The following is a 17,350-nucleotide window of genomic DNA, read 5'->3' as shown; positions in this document are numbered from 1 at the left end:
TTATAATTCGACTAATTTACCTTATTAATTATTTGATCTCCATTTAATATTATTTTTTCTTTTATGACATTAATCTCTTTACACCTTTATTAGAGTAAGAATAAAAATGAAAAAGTAATTAAGTTCTATCTTATTTTAAAATATAAATATTTTGAGTATATTTATTTAGTAAACATAACAAATAAATGACATGGCGGAATAGCAAATACAACAGTTAAATATCTAGATTAGATCTCAGGCTAATATAAGAAAAGAAAGGAAATTGTATGGTTTGGTTACTTAACCTTTTGAATAAAAGCAATAACATGGAGTCCATGTTTTTTATTGTACAATAATTTCATTTGCTCCCACTAATGGGTTGATACACATGTGGCAATGAATCCACCATTATTAACTTAATGGGGATACTTTGGGAAATTACATGAATATTGTTTAATTTTTTAATATGGGTGCACGTTTTTTTTTACATTGCTTTTTTTTTAATATGGGGTCCAAATGGCATATGCTTGTGCTGCGCACAGGCCCAACACTTTGGATTATACTGTATTTATGTGTATGTAGTTGTGTTTGGATAGTGATAAAATATATATTTTATATTGCTAATAAACATACATACGTTTGCACTGTTTTTATGCATATATATATAAACTATGTTCAAAACACAATTAATATAATATTGTAGTTTGTGCTCCGTATCTAAAACTTTATTATATTAGTGTTTGCTACGAATACAAAGTCTGCAAAACTTTATTAATATTTTTTAAAAGAGAAGACTTGTTTAAAAGGTAACTATTTTCCTCTCTTTGAGATAAAACAATAGCAATATTTAAGCAACAGTTGATACATTCAATTTTAATTCGATTAATTTAAAGGTGTAAAATACTTATTATTTTTTTATCAAATTTTGATTTGGATAATTCCAATTCAAATTATTAAATTAATTTTACATGTTTAAAACGATTATATATATATATATTCAAAATACGATTAATATAGCATTGTAGTTTGTGTTCCGTATCCAAAACTTTATTATATTAGTGTTTGCTACGAATACTGACTTTTTTGGATTGGTTATCCAATTGAAAGATTTGAAATACACTTTCTCCTGCCGAGTTTCATGCCATCAACTCTTTCTAATCAACAACACTGAAAAGCGCTTTCATGTGTCAGCATCTGCTGTAGTCTTAAATTTTTAATTATAGACCAACTTCATTATTTTAAGAAAATATGTATATACGTTTCTTAAACGTTTCTCGATGTTATTTCTCATTATTTGCGTGAGACGTATGTGTCTAAACTTATACCTAATCATTTGGTTTTATGACTTCTTTAGCAGTTTTTGTGTTCAATTTAAATCGTTATTTCTTTTTTCCTGAATTTCTCTTCTTTAAATTTTCTCTAAGCGTACCTTTATTATTTTCTGAACCTATTATCATTATTTAAATGTCTTTTTGTTTTCTTCTTCACGTGGATCCCACCTTATTTTTTATTTTATTTTTTTGCAATTATTTCCTAATTCTTATGGATCACACCTTAATTTTTTTTTTCATCTCTACTATTATGGAAGAGTGAGCCCCACCTTAAATTTGTTTTTTTATTTATACTATTATAGAAAAGTGGGCCCCAACTTAATTTTTTTTTTTTTAAAATCTACTATTATAGAGGAGTGGACCCCCACCTTTTTTTTTTTTTTTTTTAGTTTACTGTTATAGAAGACCGTTTATATTTCGCCTTCTTGATGTTATTCCTTATTATTGGTGTTACACGTATGGTATAAGTTTTAAATCTTTTGATTTTATGACCTCTTAGCAGTTTTTGTATTCAATTTAAATAGTTATTTATTTTTTCCCGAACTTCTCTTCTTTACATTTTCTCTAAGCGTACCTTTATCATTTTTTGAACTTATTATCATTATTTAAATATCTTTTTTTTTCTGTTGCAATTGTCTCCTACTTCTTCACGTGGACCCCACCTTAATTGTTTTTTTGGCAATTGTCTCCTAATTCTCCATGGATACCCCACCTTAATTTTTTTAATCTCTACTATTATGGAAGAGTGGGCCCCACCTTAAATATTTTTTCCTGGCAATTGTCTCCTACTTCTTCACGTGGACCCCAGCTTAATTTTTTTTTTTTGGAATTGTCTCCTAATTCTCCACGCCGACCCACCTTAATTTTTTTTAATCTCTACTATTATGGAAGAGTGGGTCCCGCCTTAATTTTTTTTTTTTTTTTTTTTTTTACAATTTTTCTACTGTTAGAGAAGATTGGGCTCCACCTTAATTTATTTATTTTTTACAATTTTTCTACCATTAAAGAAGATTGGGGCCCACCTTCTTTTTTTAATAGAGACTGACGACGAAGCATGGTTTAAACCCGTGTGTCTATATATTTAAAATTAATATAAAAAATTAAATTAAGTCCATTAAACACGCACATATTCGATCATGATTTCGACTTGGACAACCCCCCTCCCCCTTCTATAACTTGGCCTCGCTATTGGCAAAATACGAGTATTACCCAACAATTTTCCTCTCTAGCACCTACCCACATATAGCACGTTGTTTCTGAGAACCAAATCTATAATCTTGACTGATCAATAAGCGCTAATAAAAGTGTAATTTTATTTCTTAACTAAATTCATCAAGAATATATTATTTTAGCATAATACATAAACATACTCTTAAACTTAACCTCAACTGACAAGTGTATATGCCCTTTAATTTTGAATGTACACAAGTAGGCACCTCAACTTGTACAAAATTGAACGCGTAAACACAAATACTGACGTGACACATAAATTTTGTAAGTTGGAGTGTTCAACTACAAAATGGAGACAAATTGAGATGCCTACTTGTGCACACCTAAAGTTAGAGGGCATACTTATAAGATATGGCCAAATTTGAAGCCTGTTTATGTATTGTGCCTATCATGCTCCATCATAATTTTGATCGAATAATACCGGCCTATCACTTGTGACTCACCAAATATTTGTTTGTGCATTTAGTAGTATAATTTAGTAATCGAGTAGTTGTATAGTTTTCGACTATATCAGTATCTATTGAGCTTTTAATTTGTATCTTGCTATCTTGGTGTCATATATTTATATGTCTGTATCGAATTTCCTTTATTTTTCTTTTATTTCATTTTCTTTCCTTAATAACTAAGGATCTTTCTCAAACAACCTCTCGCCTCCACAAAGATAACAGTAAAATCTGCATACATCCTACCCTCTCCTAACCATACTTGTACGATTATGTTGTTGTTGTTGAGTTAGTTTAATACTACTCCCTCTGTTTCAATTTATGTGAACTTATTTCCTTTTTAATCCGTGCCAAAATGAATGACCTCTTTCCTAATTTGAAAATAAATTCAATTTATGAAATGATTTATAACCACAAATATGCAAGACTTATTTTAAATCACAAGTTTTAAAAGTATGACATGATTTATAACTACACAAATATTCAAGATTTATTTTGAATCACAAATTTTAAAAAATTTCACTCTTTTTTAAATATCATATTCAGTTAAATGGATTCGCATAAATTAAAATGCATAGAGTATTTGTTTGTAGTTATCTTTTGTCATGATTTCAAGCATTTTTGGAGTTATCCAACTTTTGTTCACTTTCAGGGGCCGACTAAAAAAGATAATGTTCTCTGCCACAAATCACACTTCTCTCGCATGCACGCACGCATTTGTATGTGTGAACTGCCTACACTTTCACATCCTTTACCGTTCCCATATCATCAAAAAAATATAAATAGCGGCGAAGCTAAAAAATTTATTAAGAAATTATTAAAAAAAAAATTATCCAATTTATGTGATGATTTTCACTTTTTGAGAGTAGATTTCATTTAGTTTCTCATTCGGTATTTTGTACACACAGTAAAGTCCAATTAAATTTTAATTCGCGCGGCGTAGTGTTCTTTCGAAGAAAGCGCTCCCAATCAAGAATTTTTTTATATCGAGGTTCGAATTCGAGACTTTTGATTAAGGGAGGAACGGCCCGATCTGCTGCGTCACACCCTTTGATCAATTTGACTAAACTTTGAAGCTAAATTGGATTAAATTACTCAATATTTTAAGATTAAAATTTATATATCTGGAAACTACATGAAAAGTACTATTATAAGTTACAACTTTTTTCATATCAATTCAGTGAAAAATATATTTTAAGATGTTGGTCAAAATTGATGCGGTTTAAATTTCCAAAAACAAAAAATATCACATGACACACGAAACAGCATTTTACTCTTTTCACGCATACCTGGATAATTTTTGTCATCATACCTACTCATTGCACTTGAGTATCTCAAGAGTTCGTTCAGGTTATGCAAATGGCACTAAAAAGACCCTAATACTAATTCTAACTACTGGTAATAATTTTAGTTTTCTATGTAATATTGTTACGAGGATCATCAGAATTTGGCTAGAAATCTCGACAATCACTATTATTTGTTGTTAAGGCAAGTCTTCTGACGACCTTACTAAAATTTTGCTCCCAATTTGGAAAAAAAGCCTGTTTTTCACACAATTTTTTCATAAGATCCCATCTGTGCAATCAAACAGTAATTTTCTTTGAAAAATAACTCTTTTACCCTTCAAACGGGCCAATCTTTAATTTTTGTCTTTCAAAATCAAATTTATGAAGCGGGGCATAAGTTCTTTAACGACATGGAACATAACTTGTGAAATATTATGATGCGAAAATGTAAACTTATACCTCGCGAAAAAGTTATTTGTTGTGACGGCCAAAAATTAAAGACAGTCACAAATTAGGGGCAAAAGAGTCGATGACCCATTTTCTCTATATACTTTGGGCAATTTGCAGGATTGCCCTTCGTTGGGGGTGGTCTTTAATTTTTGTCCCTCAAATGAGTGGTCTTTAATTTTTGCCCTTCGCTACAAGCCTCTTGGTTCCAGGTTCGAACTCCCGCTCAGTCAAAAATTAAAAGAAAATTTTGCAAGGCATAAGTTGGGATTTACAGGGCATAAGTTGAGCTTCAAACTCTGTCTTAAGGCAAAAAATAATAGTAATAATAATTTTGCTGGAATTTTGTAAAACTCTGCCTTAGGGTCCAACTTCTGCCATGCGAATCTCAACTTCTACCTTGTGAATCTCAACTTATGGCTTACAATTTATTTATTTTTTACTGAGCCTAGGTTCGAACCTAGGACCTCTAGGTGTTAAGCAAAGGGCAGTATTAAAGACCACCAATTTGAGAGACCAAAATTAAAGACCACCCCAAAAGATGACCATCCGCTAAAAAAAAAAATGATATACTTTGTCTTATGGGCTTACCGATAAATATGAGAATGGGCCGTATCAGTCCAGCATAAGACGTAATCTTGTCTCCACGGAGAAAAAAAAATTCCTTCAAGAGGCAAATTTCAAACATTTTTCTCCTCTGAAAATGAAATTGATACTAATCACTCTGTTGATTTAAAAGTCCGGGATAAGGTAGGATATCTCAGGATTAAGTTTTGGATTAAATTTATATCGTGTTTGATTGACGGTAAATTTAATCCAGAATAAATATAGTATAATTTTAATCCTGAATATCCACCTTATCTCATCCAACTTGAAATTATTTTATAAATTAGTCCAAAGATTATAATCCAGGACTATAATTTCGAAATAACTAAACCGCGAACCAAACGAGCCTTTTAAGGAAAAAAGCAACTAGTCAAGACATTTTCTTACACAGTACACTGCTATAAACCTTTTAATGTCTATAAATATAGTTGAAATTTTCCAATTCACTAATTGCCTCATCCCTTGTCATGCATCATAACCCAGATATTTTAAGATAAATTTAAGTTTTATGTACTGATTAATAGGGTAAAAATATTTATACAATCATGTAATTGTTATAGATTTGGTCAAACAAAAAATGCTTACAAGCTGTAAAATCATAAATAATTAGGGGTGATCAACTTGTGATTTTTAGTTGATTTTAACTTATTAGTAATTTATTTTAATATTCAACAAACGCGTAGATAAATCAAAAAGTATTTATAAGCTAGATATTTGACTAGCTTATAAGCTTATACCAACACATTATAAATCCTTATGAGAAAACCTAGTGAAAATGGTAAAGCTTTTATACGATTAATGCATATAACTTATCTACGTCCTTTTAAGCACCTATTTAGAAAGTCACCTAGGTAATTGGAAATGGGTATAATTGGGTGTAATTACACAGTTTGATCTGTTTGTTTGACCGAGTAATTACTTGGTTAGGTGGAAATTGAGTGTAATTGAGAGGGTGTAATTACACTCTCCAATTCTCAAAGGGGGTTGAGAATTGGGTGTAATTACACCCTGTAATTATAAGGGTTACTTTTTAGTTTCTTTCTTTTTTTATTTTATTTTAACTTCTTTTCTTTTTTAATTTCTTTTATTTTACTTTTTAACTATTTTTAATTTTAAAATATATTTTTATTTTTATATTATTTATCTTTCATTTTCTTTCTTCTCATTCCCAGCCTTTACTTCTTGTGATTCCATGTAATTGCTCGTATTTTTTATTTTATTCATTTAGTGTGTTATTATTCTAATATTTGAAACTACACCTCTTAATATTAGAAAGAATGAGTCATTAACAAACTTGACATATAATGAGTGATGTTATTAAAGTAGAATCTTATTGTGAATGAGGTTATAGACTTATATTTTCACTTTCTTTTGAATTATATTTACTTAAGTTACGTTGGAACTTACTTATATAATGTTGTAATTTGACATAAGAGTATTATGTTAAACTTTTTCTTTTGGATTTTGAATTGATGTTATATTTTCGATTTTAATTTATTTGGTTAAACACTATTAACTTGTTATTTCACATTGCATGCTGTTTATTTTCACTTATAGTTGATAGATTTTTTTTGTCAAACATTTGAATAAGGTTATGACATTATATTTATAAATAATATTTTTTGTCAAACATCCAATCCATGATGTTCTCACAAAAATGTTTGCTTTTAATTTTTTTAATTAAATAAAATTAAAATATTATTAATTTAAAATATATATATCAATTACTTTTTAAAATATTAGTTTAAAATATATGATTATTAATTAATATATTTTGAAGAAAAAATGTGTTGTTAGATACCTAACTTAATATCATTTATAAAGGCACATTTTTTAAATATTAATTTTTCATATTTGATAATTAAATTTTATTTTTAAATTAAATTAACTGTGCAATTATACTTGTGCAACCAAATAACATACTTATAATTACACTGTAATTACATTATGACATACAAACATATTGTTATAATTACAATACTTTATAATTATTAGGCTGTATAATTACTACCCTAGTATTACACCAATTCCAATTACCCTAAGATTATTCTTATTGTACAAGAGTATCATCAAAACTGTTTCATTTGGATAAAATCTTGAGATCACAGATACATTGTATTTTATATGTCCCTTTCAGTAAATAATCGACACGTCTCTTCATTTGTACTATGTCTTTCCACCTATGAATCCATCCAAGAATGCAAACCCTCACTTGGAGGGACAGAACACAGTTCTTTTCAATTTAATATAGAGTACATAGTGCCAGCAAGATGGGGACTTCAAACTAAGCATTTTTAAAACAACTAAAATTTGTGGTCCTAGATTCTAGGGTTGCAAATTGAAACCTTTACATGCTTTATTGATACCTTTATTTTATGATTTTATGAACTTTTATAGACTTATTAAAATATGAATAAAGGTGAAGTCAGGATTATGAGTTCAGAACTGTCATCAAATTCATAACTCGTCTTAGTTAATTACTGAATTCATAATTAAATATTGAGAGATATTTAATGAATTTTTTATACAAAATTTAAGCAAATAAGTAATACTCTACCTCCGCTCCTAACTACGATCGAGTTACTTACATAAAAAAAAAATTATAAGTAATTGCTCATAATGTGTAGAACTAATTACCTCAAAGATAAGAGAAATAACCTGAATGCTACAAGAAGTTAAATTATACTACCGTTTTATCAGCTCAGGATGATACATAGAGGTGGACTAGTTTTTATATTTTATATTTTTAATTTGTTCCCTAGTTTTTGGTGGAGAGGGCTATTAAATGTTTTTAAATTTACTGATAATCCAAGTGAGTTGCATCATTATAAAGCCTTTTATGAGGCACAGAAATAAATGTATAGAGCAATTAGGAAATCCATTGTACAAGAAGAGAGTAAGATGAAATTTGAAATAAGAATTCCAGGTTCAGGGCGACAGAGATGGTTCAGGGAGTGGTTTCCCACATGGGAGACCTAGGATCAATTCCCCTCGCCAACAATCTTCTCAGTATGAATTCGTCGCACGGGGCTTGCCTAGTGTGATTTACATTTCCTGTGTTAATTAAAAAAATAAAATAAAAATGGAATTCATCCCAACAAGGGTATTGAGTATCAATTATTGATTTATCAAATGGGAGAAAATGAAAATTAAGGCCAAGAACTCATGCTTACCTCCACGATTCTACCTTGAAGAGCTAAGTTTGTGTGCACTTTGAACTATTCCATTCAGCACCCAACATGGGCGTCGGGAAACTTTGTCAACTGAAATTTAAGCAGATAAAAGAAATAATAATATTTTTTATCTCTGCTAAAATTTGAATTATTTATTTCTTATAAATTTTATTCACTTTATTAATCGCTAGATCACACCTTTTAGTGCAGGTAAGGCTTAAAAGTTATTAGGCTCATCCTAATTCTCCCAGCTTGTGAAGAATGAGATGAAATGATCATAAAGAGAAAAAACACAAGAACCCAAAATCAAGAAACCATGACCAACTGGACGAATGTGACACAAAGATACATGAATCAGAAGAATTGTTCCAAAACCATACTTACATACTAGCACACAGAGACGGATCTAGGACAAAAATTTTAAGTTGTATCAAATCAATTGCTTTCAATTTTAACTACATAATATATACATATATAAGAATTTTTAAATTATTCTAAATCCATTGATTCTAAAATTTGAATTCTCCTCTCTTGTCACTCATATAGTATTTAGCAAAGATTATCTTCATAAGTGAAAAGATACAACAAAAAGGAAGATGGAAATGCAAGTTTACTCATCAAAACACAAACTAGAACATTTCAGAGCTTTTATGTCATAACTTAAAAATACACAAGTTCTCAAGTTCGAGCCTTAGGAATAGACAAACTTTCAGTAGAGGAAGCATTTCTCCGGCCATATGCAGTGAGAATCTAGATTAGTAGGACTAGTAGAAGAAGAAGCCATAAAAGATAGAAGAAAAAACAAACACTATAAAAAAAGAATAATTTGCGGAGGTTGAAAGTTGTAATTTGTAAGGATTTTATCCTCCGATACTTGCTTAAGGAGGCTAAAACCCCTACGAATTACAACTTTCAACCTCCACAAATTACCTTTTTTTTTACAGTGAAAGATGAAAACCAAATTTCTCATGAAAATCCGTCCTGAGAAACTCCTGATAGAGAGTGGTTTCCCTCTTTAGTTTATTTCACATGGCGCAAATCCAAATTACTTCGTCCAAGTAAGTTCCAGATACCAAATGGTTAAACAAAGAAAAAGGAAGAAGAAGAGAAGACTAAGGCATTGTAGGGACAAAATTGTTTTCCCCCTTATGATCCGTGATGGCGATTTTGAATGGCATAGTTGATGGTGAAATTGTAGATCCCCTTTGTGTTAATTCAACTCTTTCCCTTTGATCTTCAATATTATTCCCAAGTCCAACACCCTTATTTTGGTTAATTCTTTCACCTTCTAACTCTCTATGCTTGTGCAAATACCTCTTCAAAGGCTCAACATAATCATCAAACCCTAAACTTCCCAAAGCCCAGCAAATATCATCTCCATTCAAAGTTTTTCTCTTCTCGTTGTGACACTTATCAGATGCTTCTCCAGTCACAAAGCTAATGAACTCAGAAACACATTCTTGCATAGTCTCTTTGGCCTCTTTTGAAATCTTTGCATTTGGTGGAAGAATTTGCTTCATAATTCTCCCAACATTAGCTATTGGCAACAACCTTTCTTGCTCCTTAATCACTCCATCTTCACTAATTGAATTGTAATTAGAGCTTTCTCTATCATATTTAGACCCTATGTTGATATTATCAACCATTTTTTCTCTCTTTCTTTCTATAAGGGGAAACCTATAACTTGATCTCTCAAACACAACTAGACACGTTGCACCATGCTGTAAGTCTGTTTCTTTATAAGCACATATCTGCCTTTTATTATGTTTAAACAAACCGTTTAACTTTTATATAATCACAATGCAAGAATGTGTGACGTTATCATGTCAACAAAAAGATAATTACGAGTAATTATGTGCCTAAAAATTAAGATAAGCCCATGTTATAACATGTCAATGCGCACTAATGACGTATCTTTAATACTGTATATATAAGTTAATTTCTTAAATATTAATCATATCAGAATCGTGCAAAAGTTTAAAACCTGGCTGTGATGCTTATCAGAGTCGTACAAAAGTTAAAATTTTATAATATCAAGCGAAATATAAAATTTAAGTAGCATCTATACGAAACACAATGGCAGGCAGATTATCGCCGATTGTACTAAGTTGGGTAATATTTCTCACATGAGTATGTTTTCCAAGGATGCTAAAGATGGTTAGCTTGACTTTATAATATTGTTTTCGTCAATTAGTGGCAAATGGTCCCCTCCTCTTTCTCTCCTAATTAATTGCTAATTAATCTTTAAGTTGAAACACTATAGTTGATAACCTACTTCTAAGTAGGTTTTGACAGGAAATTGTCACTTTGGCCTCCAAGAAACAAGGGAGACAACAAAACTTTAATATAATATATATAGGTTTAGGTGGAATCCATGTGTCTGAATGTGACAGGCAAAGTTTTTAAAATTAATGAAAAATCGGACACTAATTATTGGTGCTGATTTATTAACTTAATTACATGTTTAAGGACTAATTGTAACTGTTCCTTCTACTTGCTCTTTCCAAAACTTCAATATATTTCTCGATTAGTAATAAGTCCAAATTCCTTTTCTTTTTCTTCCTTTCCATTCTTGACTTGTTCTATTTGCATTAATATCATCATCGACTGAAGAATTCTCAAATTCGTATTATTTTTCAGTGGATGGCTTATAATTTTTCTTTAAAAACATGAAATCTTCGCGTATGAATACCTTGAGCCTCTCTGCAATTAATTTTTCAAACAATTCTTACTAGTTGTGCACATTATATTTTACCCGTATCTCACCACAAATCGAAATATTTTCAAATTTGACAGTTGCATTATTCTATCGCGTCAACACAAATTTTTATTCTAATGGCACTTTAGTTACGGGTAAGGACTTGAAAGAAATACAAACGACGGCAAAGTATAGGGCAAGAAATTAATTCATGTTAGCCACTTCTTTCTTTCACACTAGTGAATTTGTCTGCGATTCGCACGGTTAGAAAATATTTTACTTATTTTATGAAATGATCTTTTTCTAATTCTCGAATCTTAAGTATCCAGAAGATTGATTCTTATAAAAATTATAAGTATTTTTGGTCTTTTTTTTTTTAATTTGAGAAAATAGTCTTTTGATTCTCCACCTAGTGTTCGGAACTCACATTAGGACTCGACTAAATCCGAATTCGCTCCGGAAGTCTTTGAGAAGATAGTCTAAGCACATAAGTTCATAAAAATTTCATGTCAAAGGTATTTCGCAAAATTTAAAATTTCAAAAACTATAGCAAAAAGTCAAATCAAAGTATGACTTAGGGGTCGTTTGCTAGAGGGGTTAGTGGGTAATGTCAGTATAACATCTGGAATTAGATCTATCTTGTGTTTGAGTTGGTTGAAGGTGCCAATCAAAATCACGATAAATTTTAATTTTACTACAATCATGACATTATTTATCCCATATAAAACTGGGTAGATAATCCTATGATTAAAAATTTAGGATAACCTTGGTCCTTGTATTGAACAAAACGATCCAAGCAGATGAAATTTAAAGATGAAAAGAAGCCATCACCACAAAACAAAAATGAAAGCCTGAAAAAAAAGTGTCAAAACCATTTTATATCGAAAAAAAGTTTCACACTAATCAAATTATAATGAAAAACTAAACACACGTTCTCATATAAAATCTTTTTTTTTTCTTTTTTTTTTTGTCTTCTGTGGATACTTCTTTCCCGGGACGTACGACATTGCGATGTCATTCATACTAATGTTAGCATGGATTTTCAAGATTCCCTACCTACCTTGGAGATTCTAAAACTAAAAGAAGTATGAAAAAATAACAACCTAAACAACGTATGCAAATCAGCAATAGAGAGTGTAACCAGATAAAATAAATAACCACAATATATCAAACAAATAAAGGAGTTGCTGAAGAACATTTCTGATCATTGAACTTGCCTATGAGACCTCCTTGTGGTGTGGGTAAAATATAACTATTCATACCAATATATATATATTCTAAGATGTGGACTTATTGTACTGAAACTTTAGGTGGGGCTATTAAATAGGGAAAGGAAATTAAATATGAAAGTTATAACTGAAATTTTATGTAAATATTGACAGAGAATTGAGGAAGACATGGCTAGAAACCTAGATATCGCACCTCAGCGATTTAATACATATTAATACACATTGATTAGAGGGGAAGAGGAAAGAATCAACCGTTGCTCTTCTTTAGTAAAGAGAGGGGGAAATCTTTGATATAAAACTTGGGTATTGCATTTCAATAGTTTAATACACACCAACACAAATTAATTAGAGAGTAAGGGAAAACGTATGAATATAGATCTGTTGGGAATAAAATAGACCCGTAAAATAATATTCACGGTATTAGTGATAAACGCGGAACACTAAGTTATGGTTAAATCAGCAAGAATAAAATGCAGCAATAATGACACCAAGATTTTACGTGGAAACCTTTCTGAATAAGGGAAAAACCACGGCCAAGAGGAGCAGCTGATATCACTATAGTAAGGAATTTTACACTGTGTAGTCACGAGTATAAATACTCCAAAGACCACTACACATTCAGAAAGAAAAACACTCTTTTGATTTTTCCCACCTCACTACAATATCACTCACACTCTATTTTTCTTCACAGACTATTTTCTTACAGTCTATGGAATACCTCACTTTGCTCTCACTCAGATGTATTGTCTGAGATTTTGGTGTGTATAGCAAATGATCTTGGTGTTCTACAAATGAACCATAAGCTGCCTATTTATAGGAATGAATTTCCTATGATGAGGTAAGCGCTTACGTCACGACTATGATGAGGTAAGCGCTTACGTCACGACTATGATGAGGTAAGCGCTTACATCACGAAAATGTGAACAAAAGAATTGGCTTGTTGGCCAATTCCACAATTGCTACAAATGTGATTTTATCAAAGGAAGAAAAATCTTCCTTCCTTAAAATATGGGATAGGGGACTGGACCCCACAAATCTCCCCCTCCAGTCCCATTCACCTGAAGGAGGGTACACTGGCTTCTAATTTGAGTGCATGCCGACAAGTTCTTTGCACAATTCGAACTTGTCTCTCGGTACCGCCTTGGTCAGCATATCTGCAGGATTTTCATTCGTGTGAATCTTCTTGACTTGGAACAATTCGCTTTCCAATTGCTCACGAATCCAATGATATCTGACATCGATGTGTTTTGTTCTCGCATGGTACATGGAGTTCTTGCTCAAGTCTATTGCACTCTGACTGTCACAATAAACAACATACTCCATTTGCTGCAATCCAAGTTCTTGAAGGAATCTCTTGAGCCATATCATCTCTTTTCCAGCTTCAGTAGCCGCAATATACTCCGCTTCCGTTGTAGATAGTGCGACACACTTCTGCAACTTTGACTGCCATGATATAGCTCCCCCTGAAAAAGTAAACAAATATCCAGTAGTGGATTTTCTGTTATCAAGGTCACCTGCCATATCAGAATCTGTATAGCCCTTCAAAATTGGATTTGATCCTCCAAAACACAAGCATTCATCTGATCTTCCTCTTAGATACCTGAGTATCCACTTCACAGCTTCCCAATGCTCTTTCCCTGGATTTTCGAGAAATCTGCTAACAACACCGACTGCATGAGCAATATCTGGTCGAGTGCATACCATTGCATACATTAAACTTCCGACGGCAGAGGAATAAGGAATCTTGGCCATTCTCTGTTTTTCCTCTGTTGTTGTAGGACACATCTTTTTGCTCAATTTCAGATGACCAGGAAGAGGTGTGCTAACCCACTTAGCACTCTTCATATTGAAGCGCTCTAGTACACGTTCTATGTACTTTTTCTGCGACAAATAAAGCTTCTTTTCATCTCTCGAACGAGTAATTCTCATGCCCAAAATCTGCTTAGCATGACCCAAGTCTTTCATTGCAAAAGACTTACTCAACTGTTTCTTCAACTCGTCAATCCTGGAAGCATTTGTGCCTACAATCAACATATCATCCACATATAGCAGAAGGATGATAAAGTCACCATCAGAAAATCTTTGTACAAACACACAGTGATCTGAAGAAGTCTTCTTGTAACCTTGCTCCCCCATAACAGACTCAAACTTCTTGTACCACTGTCTGGGAGTTTGCTTCAATCCATAGAGACTCTTCTTGAGTTTGCATACAAGATTTTCTTTACCTTTTGCCTTGAAGCCTTCAGGTTGTTCCATATAAATCTCCTCTTCTAAGTCACCGTGAAGAAAAGCAGTCTTCACATCCATCTGCTCAATCTCCAAATCAAGACTAGCAGTCAAACCAAGAACTGTCCGAATGGAGGACATTTTCACGACAGGAGAAAATATTTCGTCAAAGTCAATACCTTTCCTTTGACCAAATCCCTTAACAACCAATCTAGCTTTGTATCTGGGCTTCAAGCTGTGTTCTTCGGCTTTAACTTTGAACACCCACTTGTTCTTCAAAGCTCTCATGCCCTTAGGCAAGTTCACCAACTCATAAGTATGGTTCTCATGCAGAGATTTCATCTCATCTTGCATGGCTTCAATCCATTGATCCTTGTGCTCATCTTCCATGGCCTCCTCATAACATTCAGGTTCTCCCCCATCAGTGAGTAATACATACTCATTAGGTGAATAACGGGAAGAAGGAACATGCTGTCTAGTAGACCTTCTAAGTGGAATATCTGACTCATCCACGACTTCATGAGTAGAAGCATCTACTTCATCAATAGCAGCATCGTTATCATCATCAACATGCTGATCTGGAACATGATTCTGGGCATCACCATCGTCATCGAGCCCACCAACTTCATCAGCATTTGTATGAGGAACTTGATCAAGATTAACTAAACCTTCAGAACTTGAAGATTTTATCTTCTCCGCTTTGTTAATATCTTCAATGGTTTGATCCTCCATGAAGATAACATCACGGCTTCTCACAACCTTCTTCTCAATTGGATCATATAGCCTGTAACCAAACTCATCAAGGCCATAACCAATGAAGATGCACTGCCTTGTCTTGGCAGTTAATTTCGACCTTTCATCTTTAGGCACATGTACAAAAGCTTTACAACCAAACACTTTCAAGTGGTCATAGAAAACATCCTTTCCATACCAAACTCTGTTTGGAACATCACTTTGCAAAGCAACCGCAGGGGATAGATTAATAACATGTGCAGCGGTCAATAAAGCCTCACCCCAAAAGGAATTCGGCAACTTTGCTTCAGAAAGCAAACATCTGACTCTTTCCATCAAGGTCCTGTTCATCCTCTCTGCTAAACCATTAAGCTGAGGAGTCTTAGGAGGAGTCTTCTGGTGTCTGATACCCTGTTGCTTGCAGTATTCGTCAAACGGTCCACAATATTCACCACCGTTATCAGTACGAATACACTTCAGCTTCTTTCCAGTTTCTCTTTCAACTGAGGCCTGAAACTGCTTAAAGACACCCAACACTTGGTCTTTAGTCTTTAAGACGTAGACCCAAAGTTTCCTTGAGCAATCATCAATAAAGGTAGCAAAATAAAGTGCACCACCCAAAGTCCTTGTCTTCATTGGACCACATAAATCTGAATGCACCAACTCAAGCAACTCTGTCTTTCTTGAAAGAGGATGAGACTTGAAAGAAACTCTATTTTGTTTTCCAGCCAAGCAATGCTCACACTTTTCTAATTTAGCACTTTCGAAATTTGACAATAATTTCTTTTTGGCCAGAACATTTAGTCCTTTCTCGCTAATGTGGCTAAGCCTCTTATGCCATAACGTTGAAGAGCTATTGCTCTCAACTGCATTCACCATATCAACACAGGTAGAGGCCGTAGTCCAGTATAGACCACGACGCTTTTCGCCACGAGCCACAATCATGGAACCTTTAGTAAGCTTCCACTTTCCAGCACCATTGGTACTGACATATCCCTCATCATCCAAAACACCAACAAAGATCAAGTGCAAACGAATATCAGGTGCATGCTTTACATTGTTTAAAACTAGTTTAGTTCCAGTACTAGTTTTCAAACAAATCGTTCCAACACCAGCCACCCTAGATATAGTCTCATTACCCATACTCAAAGTTCCAAAGTCACCCGGAGTATAGGATGAGAAAAATTCCTTCCTTGATGTCACATGAGATGCGGCACCACTGTCCACAACCCAGCTTGACTCATCACAAGCAATGTTTATCAGATCCGCATCAAGGACAGTAACAAGATCTTCTGTAGTGACAGCGGCAACACGATTGCCATCTTCTTTTTTTTCCTCCTTATCTCTATTTTCCTTTTTCAAAATCCGGCAGAACTTCTTTGTGTGCCCTTTTTTCCCGCAATGATAGCAATCAATATCTTTAAGTCTGCTTCTGGATTTGCTTCTATGATGTTCTCTATTTTGAGAACCACGATTCTTGCCTCTCCCCCTAGTGTCAGTCACCAAGACATCTGATGAGGAGGAACCTTGAGATTTTCTTCTCATCTCTTCATTTAAAAGACTGCTCTTGGCAAGATTCATAGAGATCACACCATCCGGAGCAGAATTTGATAATGAAGTTCTAATAATTTCCCAAGAATCTGGTAGGGAACCAAGTAGAAACAAGCCTTGAATTTCTTCATCAAAATTAATGCCCATAGCAGATAACTGGTTCATGATCCCCTGAAAAATATTCAGATGATCTGTCATTGCGGAACCATCGTGGTATTTTAAACTCAGCATTTTCTTTATCAGAAACATCTTGTTGTTACCAGTTTTTCGAGCATACAAACTTTCAAGATGCTCCCATAGGGTCCGAGCATGTGTCTCTCCAGAAATATGGTTCAACACATTATCATCAACCCACTGTCTAATAAAGCCGCAAACCTGCCGATGCAACAAATTCCACTCTTCATCTGATTTATTATCAG

General features: G+C 33.0%; 1 protein-coding gene across 1 annotated transcript; it reads right to left on the bottom strand.

The window, feature by feature from the left end:
• Positions 1-9,087: 9,087 nt before the first annotated feature.
• On the bottom strand, positions 9,088-10,320 carry LOC132605594 (nuclear transcription factor Y subunit B-4-like). The gene has a single exon (XM_060318732.1). The coding sequence runs from the start codon at positions 10,139-10,141 to the stop codon at positions 9,608-9,610; it is 534 nt and encodes a 177-aa protein (XP_060174715.1). The 5' UTR covers positions 10,142-10,320; the 3' UTR covers positions 9,088-9,607.
• Positions 10,321-17,350: the final 7,030 nt, after the last annotated feature.

The sequence above is a fragment of the Lycium barbarum genome, chromosome 8 (assembly GCF_019175385.1).
Source record: "Lycium barbarum isolate Lr01 chromosome 8, ASM1917538v2, whole genome shotgun sequence".
Lineage (NCBI taxonomy): Eukaryota > Viridiplantae > Streptophyta > Magnoliopsida > Solanales > Solanaceae > Lycium > Lycium barbarum.
The sequence above is the reverse complement of the archived record's forward strand: the minus strand, read 5'-3'. Positions and strand labels throughout refer to the sequence as shown.

Excerpts from the sequence above, each read along its gene's own strand:
- LOC132605594 (XM_060318732.1), bottom strand. The coding sequence starts at position 10,141 with ATGGTTGATAATATCAACATAGGGTCTAAATATGATAGAGAAAGCTCT.